General features: G+C 43.9%; 1 protein-coding gene across 1 annotated transcript; it reads left to right on the top strand.

The window, feature by feature from the left end:
- Positions 1-431: 431 nt before the first annotated feature.
- On the top strand, positions 432-24007 carry gemin8 (gem (nuclear organelle) associated protein 8). Its single transcript, XM_086006287.1, has 3 exons — positions 432-538; positions 9259-9697; positions 23714-24007. Exons 1-3 carry the CDS (start codon positions 482-484, stop codon positions 23968-23970), a joined length of 753 nt encoding a protein of 250 aa, XP_085862413.1. The 5' UTR covers positions 432-481; the 3' UTR covers positions 23971-24007.
- Positions 24008-24313: the final 306 nt, after the last annotated feature.

Genomic DNA, 24313 nt, shown 5'->3' with positions numbered 1-24313 from the left:
TGACAATAAAGTTGAATTATTATTATTATGGCAGTTGAGGCCAATTCATTAAATATATTCAAGAAGGAGTTGGATATATTTCTTAAGGCTAAAGGGATCAAGGGATATGGGGAGAAGGCAGGGACAGGGTACTGAGTTTGGATGATCAGCCATGATCGCATTGAATGGCAGAGCGGGCTTGAGGGGCCGAATGGCCTACTCCTGCTCCTCTCTTCTATGTTTCTGGAAGCTGTTTGCTTCATAATTCTACTTTAATGAAAAGTGTTAGGTTATTTGAAACCCTGCTGAAAGTAACCTTCCACATTTGGAGTTAAGGCTGAAGTAAGATATTTTGAAGTGTTGTGAATGTTTTTAATGCGGTCTCTCCTTTACCAAGATGGCCGCCCTGCAGCTCACGGGCCGCCCCGCCCGCTCCCCTGACACGTGACTCGGCGACTGTGCGCGCACCCTCCGGCGTGAAAGGCGGCCCTGCGGTTTGCGCATGCGTGAGTGGCAGCCGGCGGCCCGGGCGAGGATGGAGGCGGGGAGTAGTTGGCAGGTAAATGTCCGCCGCGCTGAGCGGCCTAGTCTTGCGTGACCGACCGCTGACGGTCTCGGTTTTGCTGGCCGGCAGCGTCCCCTCACAGGCCGGCACCCGCACTAGGGGGAGGCCCGCCTATTCCTATCGCCACCACACCACCTGGAGTTTTAGCATTAAAGATCCTTGTTCAGGATCCGGACCCTTGTCATCTGTAGGTGCTCCTGAAGCTGTTGGTTTCATCACAAATCCGCCATTCAGGGTGTTTAAAACGACAGCAGGATTCGATAGGGAAACTTTCCTCTGGAGAATCCAGAACAAGGGGCACAGTCTTGACATTAGAGCTAGGCACAAAGGGCAGTGGGAATCTGGATCTCTCTCCCTCCCCGGTGTGGATACTGGGTCAATTGAAATTTTCAAGATTGAGATTGACATTTTTATTAGGTAAAGGGTATCAAGGGATCAGAGAAACATAGCAGGAGTAGGCCATTTGGCCCCTCGAGTCTGCTCCGCCATTCAATGAGATCATGGCTGATCATCCAAATTCAGTACCCTGTCCCTGCTTTCTCCCCATATCCCTTGATCCCTTTAGCCTCAAGAAATATATCTAACTCCTTCTTGAATATATTTAATGAATTGGCCAATATTGCCTTCTGTGGCAGAGAATTCCACAGGTTCACCACTCTCTGGGTGAAGAAATTCCTCCTCATCTCAGTCCTAAATGGCTTACCCCTTACCCTTAGACTGTGACCCCTGGTTCTGGATTCCCCTGCCATCGGGAACATCCTGCATCTGGTCTGTCTAGTCCTGTTAGAATTTTATAAGTTTTAAGGAGATCCCCTCTCGTTCTTCTAAACTCTAGCGAATATAAGCCTAATCGACCCAATTTCTCCTCATACGTCATTCCTGCCATCCCAGGTATCAGTCTGGTGAATCTTTGCTGCACTCTCTCCATGGCAAGAACATCCCCCCTCAGATAAGGTGACCAAAACTGCACACAATACTCAAGGTGTGGTCTCACCAAGGCCCTGTACAACTGCAGCAAGACATCCTTGCTCCTGTACTCGAATCCTCTCTCTATGAAGGCCAACATACCATTTGCCTTCTTAACCGCCTGCTGCACTTGCATGCTTACCTTCAGCGACTGGTGCACAAGGACACCCAGGTCTCGTTGCACTTCCCCTTTTCCCAATCTTGTGATCTATCTGAGTTGCTGGAAATTGGTAATAGACCATGTGCCATTTAAGAATGGAATTGTTAAAGGTTTTTTTTTATTCATTTATGGGACCTGGGGGTCGCTGGCAAAGTCAGCATTTATTGCCCATCCCTTGTTGCCCCTGAGAAGGTGGTGGTGAGCCACCTTGAATTGCTGCAGTCTGTGTGGTGAAGGTACTCCCACAGTGCTGTTCGGGAGGGAGTTCCAGGATTTTGACCCAGCGACGATGAAGGAACGGCGATATACCTCTAAGTCAGGATGGTGTGTGACTTGGAGGGGAACTTGGAGGTGGTGGTGTTCCCATGCGCCTGCTGCCCGTGTCCTTCTAGGTGGAAGAGGCCGCGGGTTTGGGAGGTGCTGCCGAAGAAGCCTTGGCGAGTTGCTGCAGTGCATCTTGTAGATGGTACACACTGCAGCCACAGTACGCCAGTGGTGGAGGGAGTGAATGTTTAAGGTGTTGGATGGGGTGCAAATCAAACGGGCTGCTTTGTCCTGGATGGTGTCAAGCTTGTGTGTTGTTGCAGCTGCACTCATCCAGGCAAGTGGAGAGTATTCCATCACACTCCTTACTTGTGCCTTTATAGATGGTGGAAATGCTTTGGGGAGTCAGGAGGTGAGACACTCGCCGCAGAATACCTAGCCTCTGACCTGCACTTGTTGCCACAGTATTTATGTGGCTGGTCCAGTTAAGTTTCTGGTCGCTGGTGACCCCCAGGATGTTAATGGTGGGGGATTCGGCGATAGTAATGCCGTTGAATGTCAAGGGGAGGTGGTTAGACTCTCACTTGTTGGAGATCGTCATTGCCTGGCACTTCTGTGGCGCGAATGTTACCTGCCACTTATCAGCCCAAGCCGGAACGTCATCCAGATCTTGTTGCAGGCGGGCATGGACTGCTTCATTATCTGAGGAGTTGTGAATGGCACTGAACACAGTGCAGTCATCAGTGAACATCCCCATTTCTGACATGCTGGAGGGAAGGTCATTGATGTAGCAGCTGAAGATGGTTGGGCCTAGGACACTGCCCTGAGGAACTCCTGCAGCGATGTCCTGGGGCTGTGATGATTGACCTTCAACCACCACAACCATCTTCCTTTGTGCTGGGTATGACTCCAGCCAGTGGAGTGTTTTCCCCCTGATTCCCATTGACTTCAGTTTTACTAGGGCTTCTTGATGCCACACTCGGTCAAATGCTGCCTTGATGTGAAGGGCAGTCACTCTCACCTCACCTCGCCTCTGGAATTCAGCTCCTTTGTCCATGTTTGGACCAAGGCTGTAATGAGGTCGGGAGCCGAGTGGTCTTGGCAGAACCCAAACTGGGCATCAGTGAGCAGGTTATTGGTGAGTAAGTGCCGCTTGATAGCACTGTCGATGACACCTTCCATCACTTTGCTGATGATTGAGAGTAGACTGATGGGGTGGTAATTGGCCGGGTTGGATTTGTCCTGCTTTTTGTGGACAGGACATACCTGGGCAGTTTTCCACATTGTCGGATAGATGCCAGTGTTGTAGCTGCACTGGAACAGCTTGGCTAGAGGCGCAGCTAGTTCTGGAGCACAAGTCTTCATTACAATAGCTGGGATGTTGTCGGGGCCCATAGCCTTTGCTGTATCCAGTGCGCTCAGCCATTTCTTGATATCACGTGGAGTGAATCGAATTGGCTGAAGACTGACTTCTGTGATGGTGGGGACCTCAGGAGGAGGCCGATATGGATCATCCACTCGGCACTTCTGACTGAAGATGGTTGCAAACGCTTCAGCCTTGTCTTTTGCACTCACGTGCTGGGCTCCACCATCATTGAGGATGGGGATATTCATGGAGCCTCCTCCACCCGTTAGTTGTTTAATGGTCCACCACCATTCACGACTGGATGTGGCAGGACTGCAGAGCTTTGATCTTATCCGTTGATTGTGGGATCACTTAGCCCTGTCTATAGCATGCTGCTTCCGCTTTTTAACATACATGTAGTCCTGTGTTGCAGCTTCCCCAGGTTGGCACCTCATTTTTCGGTACGCCTGGTGCTGCTCCTGGCATACTCTTCTACACTCCTTATTGAACCTGGGTTGGTCGCCTGGCTTGGTGGTAATGGTAGAGTGAGGGATATGCCGGGCCATGAGGTTACAGATTGTGGTGGAATACAATTCTGCTGCTGCTGGTGGCCCACAGCGCCTCATGGATGCCCAGTTTTGAGCTGCTAAATCTGTTCTGAATCTACCCCATTTAGCACGGCCGTAGTGCCACACAACATGATGGAGGGGATCCTCAGTGTGAAGACAGGACTTAGTCTCCACCATGACTGTGCGGTGGTCACTGCTACCAATGCTGTCATGGACAGATGCATCTGCGACAATCCGATAGTTTCATGGTTTCCATTACTGATACTAGCTTTTTTTTAATTCCAGATTTATTTAATTGAATTTAAATTCCCCAGCTGCCGTGGTGGGATTTGAACTCGATCCAGGCCTATTACTAGCCCAGTGACATTACCACTACACTACCGTGTCCCAGAGAGTAGGAGGTTGTTTGTTGGTGAATGGTGCTTGAGGAGCTAAAAGAAAATGGAAGGTCATCATAAAGCTGGGGAAGGGGAGGACACAGTGGTCAATGTATATTCTACCATGCAAGTTTCCTCACCATAGCAAATTCTGACTTAGTCCTAAAAGTTCATATTGAAAATGAATTCTCCAGGAACGACTACAGACACTGATCTGATGAGCTGCAACTGCTTCAGATTCATGACAACAGACATATTGTTCCTATAGTCTTCTGATTTTACATTATTTGTAAAATCCATACCTGAACTGAGCTAATGGACATTATTGCATTTTGCTTGCTATAAATTTGGGAATTTTTGTTCTTTTAAAGATTACCTTTTTTTTCCCCCTTTTTAGCTGAGAGGATGAGCAACAGGTTAAATTTTCCCAGTAAGCTATTTGGTAACTCCCTGAAACCATTGCTACTGAATGATGAACTCAACATGTACAGTTCATGTGTACAGAGATGCTATTTTGTCTTGTAATTTTTACATGTCTATTTAAGGTGACAGTAATTGGAATATTTTTGGTACTCAAGCACTTCAGGTCAGATATAACATGGGCAAGATGCAGAGTAAAACTCCTTGTCTCCCCAAATTGTATTTTACAGCCAACCCCAACTCAAAAGGGCATTCTCTAATGCACTAGTGTGATTTCCTTTTCCGTGCAAACCATCCTTGTAACTTGCTAAATAAGATCTACAATCCATGCAGAATTATAGGTAGGTTTAAGCTGTGCTCGTATGGTCACATATACTCTGAAGTATTGGGTTAAGACTACCCCCAAACTCATTTCACACAGCAGCCTTGCAGGCAAAACAGTCTGGCTGGATTCTAACCCAGGTCACTGATGTGCTAACTCATTGTGTCACCCAGTTCCCAGCTGGCATTTATTCCTTAAGAAAAAACATTCTCCAAGGAAGCCCAAACATTTGAGAATCTTTTCTTTTTATAAGCTCCCAATCCCAGTGGTGCTGTTCCGTTTCAAGATGTTTAATTTGTGTATTCTATTGTCCCTGGTGAACAACATTAGGAATCATTTTCTTGCAAGCAGTGGTGCTAATTCCTGTAGACAATAATGGATCACAGAGCTGAAGGAGCTTTTGTGGCCTTATTTACAATAAGGCGTCCTGTCATCAGTTGCTTTTAAAGTTGGACGGAATTGTCTTCAGAATAGTTTCTGCTAATGGCTTTATGGGCACTAGCTAAGAATGACAGAGTCATAGAGTCATAGAGTTTTTCAGCACAGAAAGAGGCCCTTCGGCCCATCGTGTCTGCGCCGCCCATCCCTCCCTGTCCAGTCTAATCCCATTTTCCAGCATTTGGTCCATAGCCTTGTATGCAATGGCATTTCAAGTGCTCATCCAAATGCTTCTTGAATGTTGTGAGGGTTCCTGCCTCTACCACCCTTTCAGGCAGTGAGTTCCAGCTTCCAACCACCCTCTGGGTGAAAAAGTTCCTCCTCAAATCCCCTCTAAATCTCCTGCCCCTTACCCTGAATCTGTGCCCCCTTGTTATTGACCCCCCTACTAAGGGGAAAAGTTCCTCTTTATCTACCCTATCTATGCCCCTCATCATTTTGTACACCTCAATCAGGTCCCCCCTCAGCCTTCTTTGCTCCAAGGAAAACAACCCCAGCCTGTCCAGTCTCTCTTCATAGCTGAGGCGCTCCATCCCAGGTAACATCCTGGTGAATCTTCTCTGCACAGAGTCTGACAGTGTGAGAGATAACAGTTCAAATGATCAGATCACCAACATTTAATGGACGTTCATTCAAGTCCTTCACATTACCAGACTCCATAATGCTTCTCAGCAAATTCCCCCAATACATTGAGTGTACAGTACAGAAACAGGCCATTCAGCCCAACTGGTCTATGCCGGTGTTTATGCTCCACACAAGCCTCCTCCCACCCTACATCATCTAACTCTATCAGCATAACCTATTACTTTCTCCCTCGTGCTTATCTAGCTTCCTGTTTAAATGCATTTATGCTATTTGCCTCAACTACTCCTTGTGGTAGTGTGTTCTACATTCTTACCAATCTTTGGGTAACGAAGTTTCTCCTGAATTCCCCATTGGATTTATTAGTGATTATCTTGTATCTATGACCTCTAGATTTGGACTCTTTTCCTCTCCCCCCCGCCCCCCCCCCCCCCCCCCCAAACAAGTGGAAACATTTTCTTTACGTCTACCCTATCGAACCCTTTCATTATCTATATCAGGTCACCCCTCAGCCTTCTCTTCTAGAGAAAAGAGCCCTATCCTGGTCAACCTTTCCCGATCAGTATATCCTCTCAGTTCTGGTATCATTCTTGTGAATCATTTTTGCACCTTTTCCAATGACTCTATGGAGACCAGAACTGTGCACAGTACTCCCAAGTGTGGTCTAACCAAGGTTCGATACAAGTTTAACATAACTTCACTGCTTTTCGGTTCTCTCCCTCTAGAAATTAACCTCAGTGCTTGGTTTGCTTTTTATAGCCTTATTAACCCGCATCGCTACTTTGTGATTTGTGTATCTGTACCCCTAGATCCCTTTGCTCATCTACCCCTTTCAGACTCTTAGTATCCAAGCAGTGTGTGGCTTCCTTATTCTTTCTGCCAAAATACGCCACCTTGTAGGAATGTCTAGTTCCTATCCAAAAGACTGAGGTCCACTCAGGCGATCAAACAAACGAGGTTTAATGAAAACTAACAGAGTTTAACGGATAATTACAGGAGAACATCGAATATAGGTCTAGTCAGTTCGGAGGCTCCACGAGGACTGCTTGGGCGGTCCCGTGGCTGACGTCATCACGTTTTTCCCGCCGGTGGGGGATCACATGATGAACGGCGTGACATCATCGCGTTTACCCGCGCTATTAAAGTGATCGCGCTCTGTACATGCAAACAGTGAAAACAAAGATACAGACTCAGGCTGTAGCTAACCTATTATTAAAGGGAATTATTTATACAATTGATCGGAGTCCCTTAGTGGCTCTGCCCCAACCTCTCACTTATCTATATTGAAATTGACGTGCCAATTACAACCCACTGTGCAAGTTTATTAATATCTTCCTGTATTTTGTTGCATTCTTTGTATTATCTACACCTCCCAATTTGGTGTCGTCCGCAAATTTTGAAGTTGTACTTTCAATTCTCGAGTCCAAATCATTAATGTGAATTGTGAAAAACAGTGGCCCCAGCACCGATCCCTGTGGAACGCCATTTCCCACCTTTTGCCAGTCTGAACAGCTACCCTTAACCCCGACTCTGTTTTCTGTTTTGTAGCCAGCTTGCTATCCATTCTGCTACCTGTCCCCTGACTCCACGTGCTCTGACCTTAGACATGAGTCCACTGCGGTACTTTATCGAAGGCCTTTTTGAAATATCATTGTCGTTCACCAGATTGGGTGGATTTTTTTCCTAAATTAATTAAAAGCCAGTGGAAAATAAAAGATGAAGTTAGCAATAATTATTTGGAACTGTTTGTCTTGATGACTCTTGATATTCAGCACCAAATCTGAAGATTTGTGTGATATTCAATCCCTCACTAATGTTGAAAGCACTGGAAATCGGGCTTTTCTGGTTACAGTGGGCTGAATGGCCTTGCTCATTCGTAACTATCTTGTGACCTGAAATATAAACTGAAAATACACAAAAAGTGGGCTGGCATCCAGTTCCCACCAAAATCACTAATATCTGTTTCTCTTTAAAATACTGACTGACCTGTGCATTTGTCATTTTTCTGTTTCTATTTAGCAATTGCCATGAAAGTGAAATATGTGATGCATTGCAAAGTGTTGCCATCTTCAATGAAAACAACCACTAAATAACTGTCTAAACATGAACAATATTAAGCTAGTTCTGATTCGTGCAATATGGTCACCCATTCTTTTTTAGTTTTGTCGTCTCCACTACCCCCGCCCCCCCCCCCCCCCCCAAGCGACGCCCACATCCCAGGAAGGAATTTAAAAAGATTCATCCACATGCCGATTTTGCTTATAATATCAAAAAAGCTGCAGTGGCAGCTTGTTACTTCCATTTTTCGCCTGGTGACGTAGTGGTAAAGGCTTTACGTACACACAAAGCCAGGCAAGGCCAGATTTGATCCCTGGTTTATGCCAAGTTAGCTAGTCTTAAATCAGGGCAGCTGTGAACTAGGCTGGATACATTCACTAAAACAAAAGCAAAATACTGCATAGAAACATAGAAGATAGGAGCAGGAGTAGGCCATTCGGCCCTTCGAGCCTGCTCCGCCATTCAATGAGATCATGGCTGATCATCCAAATTCAGTACCCTGTCCCTGCCTTCTCTCCATATCCCTTGATCCCTTTAGCCTTAAGAAATATATCCAACTCTTTCTTGAATATATTTAATGAACTGGCCTCCACCGCCCTCTGTGGCAGAGAATTCCACAGGTTCACCACTCTCTGGGTGAAGAAATTCCTCCTCATTTCAATCCTAAATGGCTTACCCCTTATCCTTAGACTATGACCCCTGGTTCTGGACTCCCCGGCCATCAGAAACACCCTTCCTGCATCTAGTCTGTCCAGACCTGACAGAATTTTATAGGTTTCGATGAGATCCCCTCTCAATCTTCTAAACTCCAGTGAGTATAAGCCCAATCGACACAATCTCTCCTCATACGTCATTCCTGCCATCCCAGGTATCAGCCTGGTGAATCTTCATGCACTCCTTCCATGGCAAGAACGTCCTTCCTCAGGTAAGGCGACCAAAACTGCACACAATACTCAAGGTGCAGTCTCACCAAGGCCCTGTACAACTGTGTTGGAAATCTCCACAGATGCTGCCTGACCTGCTGAGTGTTTCCAGCATTCTCTGGTTTTATTGCATACGCTCACTTGTCTAGGCTTACACCTGAAGACTGGTCACTTGGGCATGGTACCAGTGGAACTGTGTCGCAGCATAAGTTAATGTCAGGAGAGAAGGGGAAAAATTGGAGAAGGAAAAAGGGGGAAAAAATAATTTTGTTTGTATTTTCATTTAACAGGGTGACGGAATGAGACAAACGCCAGACATTTGGTACAACCATAAAATGTACTCCCGATTTTGGCAGCATTATCAGCAAGCTATGGGATGGCTACAGAAACATAGACAGGCTTATCGCAAGGCAGTCGAGTCAGTTGAGTATTCTCCCTGGTATAACACGGAACCTGCAGCAAGTCGCTTTGCCGACTGGCATAACGGTTCATCGTGCTATTCTTCACGGCATGTTCCGCAAGATGAGCGCAGCCAAAGTAGACGACGGCAGTGCCCGCGCAGCTCGGAGAACGAAGAGGGAGGCCTGCAGGGTGAAACTGATTTGAATTCTGGCACAGAAGGGGAAACTGATTCGGAGAGTGAAATAGAATGTGATGTCAGCAATGTGGAAATAACAGAAGAATTGCGGCAGTACTTCGAACAGACAGAAAAGCACCAAGAGGAGTTAAGTAAGTGTCAAAGAGTGTTTGTGTCGAATTTTCTTTTTGGAATATATCCCCTGGACATGGTCCCTGCTACCCCCCCCCCCCCTCCCCACCGCCTCGCATCCTGTGCAAGAAAACACCAGAAATTCTCCCTGCCATCTCTTTGTGACTCAGATCAGAAAATATACAGAGTGGCAATCAAAGCTGCCATATTTCCAATCGGCAGCACAGAGTGTTGCTGCTTAGTGTGCAACACCACTGAATCCTTTATGCAGAGTATTTAAAGTTGGACTTCTACATGAAAGCTGAGGTCCAGGAAGTGATTGCATTCATTTTTGCCTCCTTAAGTGTCCTTTGTTCAATTAGTCCAGATGTCGCTGCGCTCTTATTAATTGTCAAGGCAGACAAGTAACCTGTTCACAGACCTCTGACGGTGCTGTCCTTGAGCCGGAGAACAGATCACACGGTTCACACCTTTTCCTTTTCCCCTCTCCCTTTGTTTCTGGTTGAATAATACTGACCTGTGCACTATCTCCTGATGATCAGGAGCTTACTGTATTGGAAGTTGTGAGCACAAACCTTTGTTCATGGTGCAATATATTTGTTCGCTAAAGTATTACTCCATCGCTCCGTTTCATTGTCATGGAGGCTGAACTTAGCCCAGACTGTCTAGCAAAAGTGTGATTGGTTTTTAACCTATAATTGGAGCAATTTTACCCTCGCCAAGGAGCGTGGATAAACGCAACCTCTATTAGCATGAGACTGACTCACCTTAGCTCAAGGGTGGCAGAATAGGTTTACAGGAATGGTTGAGGCAGAGAGAAATAAAGCGAAAACCGTAGAATAAGATCCAATTAATTTAGAAATTAACTCCTGCTTCATCAAAAATAAAACTAGCTTTTATAACTTGATGCAAAAAAAAAAATCTAAACGAGATAATGTGAGCTCACAAAGGGTAGGAGAAATGATCTGGAACAAGGAGAGGAATGAAGTACCTGTGTATACGAGCACTTCACCAACCGACATCTACTAGCGAGTTAGGTGAGTTACCAGAGGGCAAACCGTGCCCATACAACCATTGCCTCTAGAATCAAGTAAAAGGTGACACACGTCCATTATGATGGACAAAAAATCTAGTGACAATTCTTAACCAGACTCAGTTGTAAGAATGTGCCTTAATGCCCTACTTTAGATGAGCTCTTGCAATTCTTCTGGCGTTTGAGTGAAATAGCTAACTGGTACTGAATTTGGGATAGTTTGGTATTGCAGATTCATGGTAATTAGGAACTGGGTTGAGATGGTGCAAACTCATTTCACATAGGGCACAGTAGAGGAAACCTTCATCCCAGAAGTCCAGGTTGGATTCAAGCCCAAGTTCTGAGGTAAAAAGACACTACACATAGTCCACTGTGCCAACCAGCCTCATTTAAGGTGTTCATTTTAAAGGTTTGTGCGCTACTTTCGATTCAGCGCATTCACTATATTGCACCACATTGTACACTGGAAATCAGAACAAATCTGATTTCTATAAAACCCCTTTCAAGCTGTAGAAACATTTCAAAACAGTAGTTTGTAAATCAAATATAACAAGTGCAGAACTTTGGATTTATTCCTAAAATGTTAGAATTTGATGGATGAATAGTGATGGAAGCATTAACCCAGTTAGACATTAATAGTGGAATTATAGAGACACAAGGAGAGTTACTACCTTCAATGATGCCTTGAGCTAATATCGAATATGAAGTAGTGGCCAACTTCAGACGTATTAGGCCAGAAATTCGGGTCGGGGGCTTCCCGCGGGTACAAGCCCCCAACCTGCACTTACCTACCGTGCCGGTCATTGAGCTGTGGGCCCGCGTGGGATTCCGATCCTGGGCCTCCTCCAACTGCCGGCGCGCAGTGCTTGCGTATCCCAGGGGCGCAGTTAGTTCGAAGCATCCCCTGGGATCACGTGGGCCATGGGGAGCCAATGGTAGCAGGGAATCTGTATTCATAGATTTGACAGGAAGACCTGTCAAATCTATGAATAGAGATCGGCCCCAAAACCTAACTAAAACTTCAAATAATTATTTTTTTTTAATCACATTTTTAAAATAACTATAAATTACATATAAAATAACTCTTTTAAACAATAATTTAAATTTTTGAAAAAATTAATTACAGTTTTTAACGGGGCTAAAAATAAACTTACCTTTCTTTAAAGTATTTAAAAATAATAAACCTGTGGAAAAAATGTTTAATTTTACTTAATTCACTACTTACCTTGTTAAAAGCAGGCCTTGCGACTGCTTTTTAAAAGCGTAGCTGCTGGAGACTTACCCTCCCGGAGGAACCTGCAAAAAAACGGAAGATCCAGGCGTACGCGCTGCCTCTCCGGCGCATGCGTTCCACCTGTGAACCCCTTCCTTCAAGGGAACGGAAGTTCCGGTTTCCCGCGCATGCGCAGTGCATGCACGAAATCGGCACTTTCGTTGGCCCTACACGTGAGTACCCAGCGCGTACTTGCCCGTGGGGACCCGAATTTCTGGCCATTAATATTATCTTCATTTAAAGATTATGTATAGTATTGAACATTCAGCTAACACCTGATGATTGGATTTACTAACAAAGATTAATTGGCCAATCCATGTTCAATTAAAAAGGATATTGCAGGAAAATCTTACCAAATTGTATTCTTCAAGCTTCATTAATGTCTAATAATTGTGATTAAATATTACGTTTAAACTTAACTTTTTTTCTAAATCATCCAGCATCTGTCCTGTGTGACAGGATGGTCATAGCCATTAGTCTGTTTTCACACTTGTCTGTGGTGTACTGTGAGGTTTCAAATGGCCCAAGAGTGCTGAGTGCAGACAAAATTGAATTACAATATGTCGTCCATTCTGGAGAGTTTTTACGTTAAAGTCTAATTTATGACTTTTCCTGGCGACTATTCCTCTAAATATGATTTTTTGGAAGATTTAAAAATGATTACTTCACGAAGGATTACTATTTCAATACTGTAATTAAGAAATGTTACCTCATTTGTTTCCAAATTTAGATAAATAATCCATACACTATTTTTAACAGTTAATGTTTTAAAATACAGTGTGCTTTATTGCTGTATTTTCAAACTGAAGTGAGTATTGACTGAGTCCTCATTGTAACACAGGGCTTGAATGCAAACTAATTATTCTGTACAAAAAGGAAAAGAACAAGAAACTGCAATGCAGAAGCTGTCATTACAAACGTGCAGCTCTACCGTCATCCTTCACGTTTCAGCACAGTACCGCGTTTCTAGCTAAATCATTTCTAAATTGACTGCTTAAGTTGAGCATTAATTTTTTTCTATGCTCGCATTTGCTCCGTTTACAGCTGTTTTTACTCAGTCCCCCCAGTTGGATTTTACAATGTTTAGCAAATGGTCTGTGTTCCTGATCAGTTTGGAATAAGACCAAGTGCATTCATGTCAGTACTGAGTAGCGGATACACTGCGCTGACTGATTTAGAGCCAGTCACTTGACTCTCAAAGACAATGAATGCATTCTAAGCTCTATGGAGGAGCCCTTCAAACACAGTGTTCAATCAAAGCACACCATAAAGAAAAAAGTGTCTATGGAGGATCTATCTGGCAGTAAGTACTTCCATTCAATGTGTTTAATGGAGACTTTTCCTCCATTAAAGGTAAATAAGAGTATTAACACAAGAACAATACAGAGGCCATGTGCAATGTTGACATAGAATCTCATGAACCTAGTGACTAATGTTCCCTTTAATTTTTCGGGGGGCCACGCGGGCCCTTCAGAATTCTGCCCAAGTGCGGTCTTTCCGTTTAAAGGTCGGTGCGCGGGGCCTCCAGAGCGCTGCACAGCCGCGCAGCTTATACAGGAAACATTTTTTTATCCGGGACCGGCGTGGTGCCGGTTTATCAAAAAGTCCGGATTACAGAGAGGTATAGTTAAAAGGTATGAGAGCTCCGTACACAGCAACAAATCCAGGCTTCCCTGTTGCTTAGCAACAGGTTCAAGAAGCCCGGCCACAGACCAAGCGTCCCTGTTGCTTAGCAACAAGTGCAGGAACCCCCGATTACACAGCCAAGAATCAAGAAACGGACACTAATATGAAGAAAAACTTACCTGAACCTACTCCTGAATTTTGCCGGTTAACCGAGATTTCCGGTTGTTTGGGTGCCGGTAAATCGAGAGTTTCCTGTAAGTAACATTGCTCGTGACAACCATGTCCTGAATACTTAAAAAGTAACTAAAAAATATTTTTGCATGGCACACTTGCTGTCAAACTAAATTGGTTGTCCAGCAGTGTGTTTGAGCTCCATCACACCGCAGCACAGAGTAAATTCCACATCGTCAGATCACAATTTCAACCATCCCACTGGTGGGGCAATACCAAGCACCGTCCAAAAGGGAGAGAATGAAAATTCGAGTCTCAGTTACCTTGGAGCGCTCTTGCTCGCCTCCTATCTTCTAACTGTAAAGTAGCACTAATGAAGCTACTGAAGGCAGAACAAGGAAATTGTTAAAAGCAAAATTGACAGAAATAAATTACCTAAAAAGGAAGACAATATCGGCAGTTTCATATTTTTACTGGGAGAGGTGACCAACTAAGGTCTGTTGAGCATCATTGCTCTTTCACAGAATTGTAGACCTTTATTCCCTTGCCCTTGTTCAATCTCAATGTGTAAGATGTAGAATGGAGGTGCAATTAAAGAGGTAGACTTTATTCCACTCTGATTGGCTAAATATATTTTTAATTATATTATCGGTTAATTAATGTTAACTTTAAAACAGTAAAGCAGGCGCAGAACAGGCTGGGAGCGACAGTGCAGCTACATACACAAACCCGCACCATGCTAATGGCCTCTGCAGCAGGAAAGAAGCCAGCTGCAGTTAGGTCATAGAGTCATAGAGTTTTACAGCACAGAAAGAGGCCCTTCGGCCCATCGTGTCTGCGCCGCCCATCCATCCCTGTCCAGTCTAATCCCATTTTCCAGCATTTGGTCCATAGCCTTGTATGCAATGGCATTTCAAGTGCTCATCCAAATGCTTCTTGAATGTTGTGAGGGTTCCTGCCTCTACCACCCTTTCAGGCATTGAGTTCCACATTCCAACCACCCTCTGGGTGAAAAAGTTCCTCCTCAAATCCCCTCTAAATCTCCTGCCCCTTACCCTGAATCTATGCCCCCTTGTTATTGACCCCCCTACTAAGGGGAAAAGTTCCTCTTTGTCTACCCTATCTATGCCCCTCATCATTTTGTACACCTCAATCAGGTCCCCCCTCAGCCTTCTTTGCTCCAAGGAAAACAACCCCAGCCTGTCCAGCCTCTCTTCATAGCTGAGGCGCTCCATCCCAGGTAACATCCTGGTGAATCTTCTCTGCACCCTCTCCAAAGCAATCACATCCTTCCTATAGTGAGGCGACCAGAACTGCACACAGTACTCCAGCTGTGGCCTCACCAGCGTTTTGTACAGCTCCATCATAACCTCCCTGCTCTTATATTCTATGCCTCGGCTAATGAAGGCAAGTATCCCATATGCCTTTTTAACCACCTTATCTACCTGTTCCGCTGCCTTCAGGGATCTATGTACATGTACACCAAGGTCCCTCTGACCCTCTGTACTTCCTAGGGTCCTACCACTCATTGTGTATTCCCTTGCCTTAATTGTCCGTCCAAAATGCATCACCTCGCACTTTTCAGGGTTAAATTCCATTTGCCACTTTTCCGCCCATCTGACCAACCCATCTATATCGTCCTGTAGCCTGAGGCTTTCCTCCTCACAATTTACCACCCCACCAATTTTCGTGTCATCTGCGAACTTACTGATCATACCTTTTACATTCTCATCCAAATCATTTATGTAGATCACAAACAACAAGGGACCCAGCACCGATCCCTGAGGTACCCCACTGGACACAGGCTTCCAGTCACAAAAGCAACCTTCGACCATCACCCTCTGCCTCCTGCCACTCAGCCAGTTTATGATCCAACGCGCCAAGGCACCCTGGATCCCATGGGCTCTTACCTTCTTGACCAGTCTCCTATGCGGGACTTTGTCAAAAGCTTTACTGAAGTCCATGTAAACCACATCCACAGCATTTCCCTCATCCACCCCCCTAGTCACCCCCTCGAAAAATTCAACCAGATTTGTCAGACATGATTTACCCTTGACAAAGCCATGCTGACTATCCCCGATTAATCCTTGCCTCTCCAAGTGGAGACTAATTTTGTCCCTCAGAATTTTTTCCAATAATTTACCCAGAGTGGTTTGAATGTGGAACTCGCTGCCACAAGGAGTAGTTGAGGCAAATAGCATAGATGCATTTAAGGGGAAGCTAGATAAGTACATGAGGGAGAAAGGAAGAGAAGGATATGCTGATAGGGTGAGATGAAGTAGAGTGGGAGGAGGCTCGTGTGCAGCATAAACTCCGCCACTGGCCAGCTGGGCCGAATGGCCTGTTTCTGTGCTGTAAATTCTATAAAATTCTTAGGGATTGTGGAACATTGCTGCTGCTGACAAATCTGAGAGAGGGGGAATGAGTGGCGGGAGGTGGGGTATTGGGGGGGGGGGGTATTGGGGGTGGGGGGGGTGAAAAAGGAAGAATGAGGCCGAGAAGGACTGAGGTAGGGAAATGAGATGGGAAGAGCTGAAGAAAAAGAAAGGGAAGCATCTGGATTTCAAGAAAATGAGTGGAGTCAAAGCCATATCAAAAGGCATGTTGATGGGGTGGGTTTCCAAATTCCTTGTATGGTATACTTGTGCTAGTTGTAATCACAGTGAAAATCTCAGTGAGTATGTTAGTGTATATTCTATATTAAAACTTGTGGCTCTTTGTCAGGATATCATTTCTTTTTCTGGAATTTAAGCTTTGAAATGTTGGCCAAAGCAGAACTTTATTGAAAGTATGAAACCCTGTCTTATCCAATTTCCCACACAAGAGGGCAGCATTTTCCAACAACCAGAAAGGTGAGTTTTCATTTTGTAGTACAGTTGCCTGTCAATGGGTGACGCAGAGAGAGAGAGAGAGACACTGGGGAATATTTAAAAACTTAACTGAAAAAACAGGATTGCACTTTTTTGTTCATTCTGAGAATGTAGCAGCGTGGAATGGTAGAATGGAGGATTTCTTCTCCCTCCATCTCCAGGTTGTCAATTCCCAATCTCTCCAGGCCTATCTGGAGAAGGGCAAAAGCTTTCTGGGAGAGAAGGAAACATTGGAAAAGTCTGCAGATTCCTGAGATAGTTACAGCTTGGATTGTGTCCACTTCCAGATGAAGGTCTAAAAATGCAATCGGCAAATAGAAGGAAGAGGGGAAATTCAGGGCCCTGCGCATATTATCCTCTTGTTAATTGCTTAAACACACAATCCCAGTAAAAACAGCCGGCGAAGTTGGACTACAGGGGGGATAAAAATCTCAATTACCTCTGCCCCTACCCCATTATAAAATTGCTCTTTTCTGACATCTGTTAACATTTTTTAAGTAAATGACCATCTGGTTTACATTATACTGAGGAAAGTTACTTTTTTTATAGTACGGTACTGCAGTCTAAAAATACACGTATACATGGCAACGGGCAATATTGTTGGTGGAGAAACTTTAACCATGGCCAGACTTGCTGCAGTTTAACTTTGCATTAATCTTCCAAATTGTATGTTGTTAAATTACAGGGTTTCACATTGCTATAAGAAAGTCTGAAATGTGTTGGAGCTGCGACTGATTGCATTTAAATTATTCATGGCTGAAAGTGAAGCTGCAGACTGTGGAAAACTCCATTCCCAAAAGGCTGAGTGTGCAGGCGAAGAGGGGGAGTGAAACGGGGACCAAGATTTCTGGAAATGACAAATCTAAACCCATTCAATTATGTGTTGATAAATATTATACTACATATTGTAGTATTTAATATCTGGGAAAAGCAAGTGTATGTAGTTGGTATTGACAGTGACTGTAAGCTACACAGTTGTGTAAAGTCCGGGAAGGGGAGAGGAATTCTCTGAGCTTATATTTTAATGTTCGAGTTTGCTGATTTCTTAAAATGTCACTTGCAGAACCTCTAAAAGAAATTGCCTCCTTTTGTTAACATAAGGAGATTTATAATTTCCCCAACCCATGGGATTACCTCTTGCTGTCTGAACACATGAGAAATTGTTCAATTGGCATCTCCCCAGTGCAGGCGTTGTTTTTTAAACATGGTTAGTGTTTAATATTATGTGATGTTAAAAATGTTTTACTAATACGAAGAAGCATTGTTTTCCTGCTTGGGGTAAATAGGGACAGCAGTTGTCAGTTTATCAACTGTCCATTTGTGGTACATGGGTTTGTGTCGTAATTTTCCACCTCTTTCTATAGACCCGTTGACACACTAATTTAGTATCTGATTTTCTCTACTTCCTTGTTCGTTATTGTTGCTCTCTCAACAAAAACAAGACAGTTAAAAGTTGGTTGTATCTTCGCCTTGTAAATGAAAATCCATCGTGTGTATTTTTCTCTCGCCACCCCACCCCTTTGAAGACATTGACTCCTTGCTGATCTATGATTCCGCATCTGCCAGACTCCCTCCAGGACCTCGCCCAAGTGGCCACTATTTATGTACGAGCCTTGATGTTGAGTGTTGGTGGGCTATTCGACTACAGAAGCATCATAGTCAAGACGTTCAAGCATACATTTCCAGCGGGACTTACTGGATTAGGAGCCCTGGCTAACTTTCCCACCATACTGTAACCTGGGGGTGCTGTGGCCACCTGTAGCACTCCTACCTCTGCCCCAGCTGAAATTTGTTAAGTCCGAACAGATCGGGAATAAAAGCCGGGATCTTCCTTTTTTTGTAGGGGTCAGTTACTCCATTAGCTCTGAGTCGTTCTGGAAACACGGTGATAATTTGTAACCCTCAGAAGTGGAGGATGGGTTGTATTGGGGAATAAAGTGCCCCTTGTCTGATCTGAATGCAGATCAATAGTGTGGATTATTAACATGCCAGCTCTATAGATTAAACTAGATAAACTTGGATAAAATGCATCTTCATTTAACAAAAAATCTAATTTGGCCTTTAACATCTTGTAAGAATAGAATATGTACGTGGAGAGTAATTGTTAACCACACAAACAACCCCCATTATACTCTAGTAAAATACAAGAATGAAAGTGTTGCGTGGATTGCTATATAACTTTCTGTTTCATTGGCTTTTGTTCCCCTCAGTGAGATAAATGTCAGTGTTGCTTTTACACTTTTGGCAGCCAGTGTCCAGCATAAACCGGTCACGTGTTGATCCAGATGTAGGGTGAAAGCTTCCTCTTCTCTGGCTCTAGCCCTAGCAATGCTCCTCAACCCTAATCTCAGGCGAGCCACCCTTGCTACAGAGTATTTTGTTATTTTCCCACCTCCAGCACCAGCTTTAGCTTGTGCTTAACTGGGCAACACTGACGGATAACGCTGAATTAAAGGCAACTTTGTGTCGTGCACTAATGACCACTCAGACTGGCCATTCAAAGTTATTTCACTTGGGACTCTTGCAGCTAGCAGACAGAAAAGACTTGCACCTCGTCACTCTTGGGCTGGATTCAAATCCAGGTCTTAGAAGAAAGGACATGCTGGTAGTGGGAGTTGCTGCCTACTGTAAGTGCCAAGATCTAAAAGAAAGGCTTTTGTCTCCCAGCAGTGATGCCCTCCTTGTTTAGACAGAAATGTTGGAACATACATTTGAGTGCTGATAATATCAACTGGGTTGAGCTGTACTATGTGAAGTAGTTGAGTTAACATATGTAGTTAAAATGACAATTGCTGAAGTATTGCTAGGTTAATGACTATCATTATTGTTAATTTAACACATTTAGGCTCGTTAGATCCACCTTCCTCAGAGGGTGTAATTGTCTGCCACTGTTTTTATCTTTTTCCTCATCAAGGTAAGGATGCTCGCAGTGGGAAATGAAACACTTTCTGAATGTCAGACACGGGGTGTTAAAACAGTTCCAAGTCAGATCTAGCAATCTTAAATGCAGAGTAAATGGGTAAAGCTCCCTCTCTTTATTCCAATAATGTACATTCGCCGCAACCTCGGAAAAACACCCCGTAATGCAGAAGTGCTATATTTTCCCATTGTTCACATCAGCCATCCTGTGGCCTCTGGGTGAAATTGCCAATTGATGGTGAATTGGGAGAAGTTGTGCTGTATGACTGCGCCCACTAGGAACTGAGTTGAGACTGTCTAAACGTATTTTGCATAGGACCCTTAGTCGATAGGCAGAGGAGACTTTCATTCCAAAACACAAAATGGCCCTTGGTCCTTGCTGAGTTAGCTGATGTCAGCTCCAGTGGTGATGGGACGCTACAGCTACCTTCACATTCCCTTCTGGAAAGTGGACGTGTACTTCTAGCTGGTAAAGACTTGGCTGTGATGCCCCCTCTTTGTCACATAGTCTACTGGCACATACTGTGTGAGCACAAACAGTGACGAGTGATCACTAGGATGAAGTACCGGGGCCTGCCGATAACCTTGGCACTATAGGCCTGCATGAGGCATTGCCTTCAAGGGAGGAGGACAAAATTCAGAATCACTAAATGGGGAGAATCTACTAATAAAAAAGTTCAAATTGATTCATAAGTACTTTTAACTGTTAAGTTCCAGTACTGTGAAAATATAAACTTTGAGTCTATACAGATGTGTGATAAAATGTTGTCATATGCTTCGAAGGATTAAAATGCTCTTTGCAGCAACTAGATATTTGATTAGCTTCATCCCTGTGTATTTATCTTTGAGGCTTAGACGTGCCATCTGTTCACTGCCAGTGGATTGCGTCAGTCTTCAAATGTTTCACGATCGCATACCAGAAATTAGGAATGTTTGGCATTCTCTTCATAACACCACTAAAAATGTGAACCTTATATTTAGGGGTAGGAATTGCACTCCCTCAGCACTGCACTGCAGTCTCAGCCTAGATTCTGTGCTCAAGTCTCTGGGGTGGGACTTGAACCCACAACCTTCTGACTCCGAGGCAAGAGTGCTGCCCGCTGAGCCAAACCTGACACCTTTAACTTCTTTACATGGGTGCATTTGGCCCAACTGTGGGGGCATCGCAATCAAGTGAGATGCTGACCCCTTGCATATTTTCTAAGCAGAATAGCAATCTTTGGTAGGTACCCTGCCTAATTTCCCCTCCCTTTCAAGATTGGAGATAAGTAAATTGTTTTATCCCTTCTACACTGAAACCTCAGCTGAAATGAGCTAACCTGGATCAAACCCGAGACCTCCGACTGCAACATCAGAATAATAACAATTTGCATTTAAATAGCACCTTTTTAATACAGAAATATTTCCCAAGGCGCTTCACAAAGGCGTAATCGTTGTCGGACTCGAGGAGCTAATTGAGTTAGGGAGGGTCAAGCCATGAAGGAATTTAGGCACGAGAATAAGAATTTTAAATTGGAGGTGTTGGATTGGGAGCTGATGTAGGTCCGCATGGACGGGGTGATTGGTGAGCAGGACTTGGTATGGGATAGGATATAGGCAGCAGCATTGGGATTAGCTGAAGTTTAGGGAGGATGAGAGGCTGGCAGGAGAGCAGAGGAATAGTCAGGTCTGGACGCAACAGAGGCGTGGATGAGGGTTTCGGCAGCATGTAAGCTTTGGCAGGGCAGAGGCGGGCAGTGTTCGAGGTGGAAGTCGGCGGTCTTTGTGGTGGAAAGGATATGCGGTCGGAAGATCTGCTTGTGATCGATTGGGATGCTGAGGTTGTGAACTGTGGCTCAGCCTGAGGCAGTGGCTGGGGGTGGAATCAATGGTACGGGTACGGAGACGAGTACGGAGGTTGTGGTGGGGAATGAAGCTGATGTCTCCCCAATGTTTAATTGGAGGAAATTGTGGCTCTTCCAAAACCTTTTAGTTTCTTACTTGGTGATGACCAGTGGTTATCAGGGTTCTCTGGTTTCTGTTCAATTGCTACTATTTGAATAACATCTCGCTCACTATTATTAAATTATTGTATTCCTTGTAGATAAATTTAGTGCATTATGATTAATAGATAGAAAACGTGGATTGATGGCATAATTATCAATGAGCTATTCTAAGCCTGGTTTGTTAGTATACTTACTGAAAATGATGACAGATTGGAGTTAACAACTGACACTGCAATGTCAGCTGATTTAAGCCTAATCTTATTGCTTGCATTCTGATCTATGAAGCAGACAGTTGTGTCAGTGGCAAAATAAAAGTGACTGATGCAACACTGATTCAAGGGGAATGGTCAACATTTCCACTCACAGGCATTGTACTTGAATCGGCTTTCTCTGGGCTTCCCTCCCCATGAAAAGAGAGTTAATATTGATGCATTTATTGCTTGGGCGGGACATAGCTGCTCTTGTATTGGTGTCAGTGGGATGTTTACGCAGCCAGCAGCAACCCCAGTGTCAAGCTGCTTAAATCTCTACAGCCCGAGTTCAACAAGTCCCACTTAGTGGAAAACATTGGGGATTACAGTTCCTTTTTAATGAAGCTAGTATAAAGAAACCTGATTACCAAAATGGTCAGTCGCTTGTGTATGTCTGGTACAGTACATTCTCATTCCAGTGCTGTCACTAGGATTGCAGTAAAGCTTAATGGAAGGAGAGGGAAGGATAATTTTTTTTAATTTAGGAGTGAAATTAGAGGTTTTATCCTTTCAAACTTGGTTAATAACTGGTGCGGACATGTTTAGCTATGGTGAAGTGCTAGTGGAAACCGTTTGAGGTGATGATTTTTTGATAATTTTAGTGTACTGAAAGTTATAACACATTTGTAGCGATATGCTAAATCATGCAAGTCGCTGGTCAGAATGACTCCAAATCTTGTAGAGAGGCCGGCGTAGCACTGAGAACTGGTTTTAAAAAAATCTATTTGTGAATTCGTGTTTGTGTAAGTTTCTTTTTTTAATCATTCTTTTGTGGATTTTCCGTACGAATGAAGTATTTTAAGTGCTGCTGAGAACATGGAACATCCATGACATAGACATTGAATAGGAGAGACCAATGGTTGCCGTGCGACTCCCAGAATGGTAGAAGATGAACTAGATGGACTCTTTTTTTCCGTCTTAATAATTCCTCTATGTTCCTATGTAGTTCATGAAGAGCATGATTTCCCAGAGGGTTATCGCTTACTAACGGGCTGGCTTGTTGCCCAGATTTATTGATTTATTTATTACAGAATTTGTAGTATATTAAAAAGATCAGTTTATCTAAACAGCATATAAAGGCATTTTTGATTAATTGAAATGGTTATCAACCCCCTGCCTCCCAATCGATACCCCTAGACCCAGCTATAAGTGGTGATTTAGCATCCAGTCCCAGACCATAGAAATTAACGCCAGCAAAATAAAAATACTAAATAAGTTGAACTGCGTTTCTTGATTTGGAGACTCATTCAGTAAAGACATTATACCATAGTGTACCCAGTATCTCTTTCTCACTGTAGATGACATTTTCAGTGCTTTACAATTAAAACACTGCTAAGTACATTAATCTATTTCAATCAAAATATGGGCCAAAATTCTACTTTTATCTAGAATTGCCATTTGAATATTCTACAGCACTGGCATGAGTATGTGATAAAGTGATACAAATATCTACAGCTCCGAGATCTAATGCTTGTTTGCTTTGGGGTTTTGTTAAGAGAGGAAGTTATGGGGTGTGTTGACTTAACAAAAGAAAAATGATCAATGTAATTGGACTTGTAGAGTAAATTGAAATGTTTAGGGTTTTTTTGCAGTTTCTATTTTCCATCACTAGAATGACCTAAAATTACATAGTGTACAGCACAGAAACAGGCCATTCAGCCCCACTGGTCCATGGAGGAGCTCTAGTTCTCGTAGGGATAGCTTGCCGACTATTTCCACTGAGAGCAATGGAGTGCAACATTGCACCACTCAGTGGATGCCTGTAAACTTCAGATGTAAACATTTTGACACCGGGCCAGCTGGAGCAATATGCTCACTGTTTCTCTCTTTACCTGTGAAGTTTGGAAATCAACATTTACATTTATCCTACATAATAATGCTCACTGGGGCACCCTTGTATGTTCGCAGAGCGACAGCAGCAGTATGACGACGAGCAGCAGGCTATGTATGTATTGGCTGACCGTGATTTTCACAATGCTTCGGGGAGAACAGTCCAGCCGCCTGCCGAAAGACCCGGTGAAAGGCGAATGGTTGAAATGAAGAGACTATACGGAGATGATGCTGCTAAAATCCAAGGAATGGAAACGGCAATGCAACTTTCCTTTGATAGAAAGTGTGATAAGAAGCAGCCAAAGTATTGGCCTGTAATCCCGCTGAAGTTTTGATTGTGTTCCCTTATCTTATAAAGACTTACTGACATTGCTGACGAGTGTTTGTTTTTTTTTTACTTTTGTTTTGTATTTTAGCATTCTATTTTTACTTTAATGTTTGTTTATATGTTTTAATAAACATGGAAACTTGTACAATTACCAATGAAGTATGAAGAGATGCTTTACCACGACAGCCTCAATTTTTGCACATTACCACAGCAACGTGACCGAGATCAATAACTCGAAATCCAGAAGAACAATGTGGTCCACTTACTCACCTTACCAGGCTTGTAGAACCTGAGCTTCTCTAATCTTGGCTCATCCCCTTACACTTGGGATAATTCTTATTCTCTGCACC

This window comes from Somniosus microcephalus, chromosome 14 (genome assembly GCF_052327205.1).
Source record: "Somniosus microcephalus isolate GS21.2 chromosome 14, FLI_Smic_1.0, whole genome shotgun sequence".
NCBI classification, from domain to species: domain Eukaryota; kingdom Metazoa; phylum Chordata; class Chondrichthyes; order Squaliformes; family Somniosidae; genus Somniosus; species Somniosus microcephalus.
Note: the sequence above shows the minus strand (reverse complement) of the source record. Positions and strands in the feature narration are given on the sequence as shown.

What these genes read in the sequence shown, in the direction of transcription:
- gemin8 (XM_086006287.1), top strand. Translation starts at nt 482, where the DNA reads ATGCGTGAGTGGCAGCCGGCGGCCCGGGCGAGGATGGAGGCGGGGAGT. An exon ending in AGGCGGGGAGTAGTTGGCAG is followed by an intron (nt 539 to 9,258) that starts GTAAATGTCCGC and finishes TTCATTTAACAG; the next exon opens with GGTGACGGAATGAGACAAAC. An exon ending in AAAGCACCAAGAGGAGTTAA is followed by an intron (nt 9,698 to 23,713) that starts GTAAGTGTCAAA and finishes GTATGTTCGCAG; the next exon opens with AGCGACAGCAGCAGTATGAC.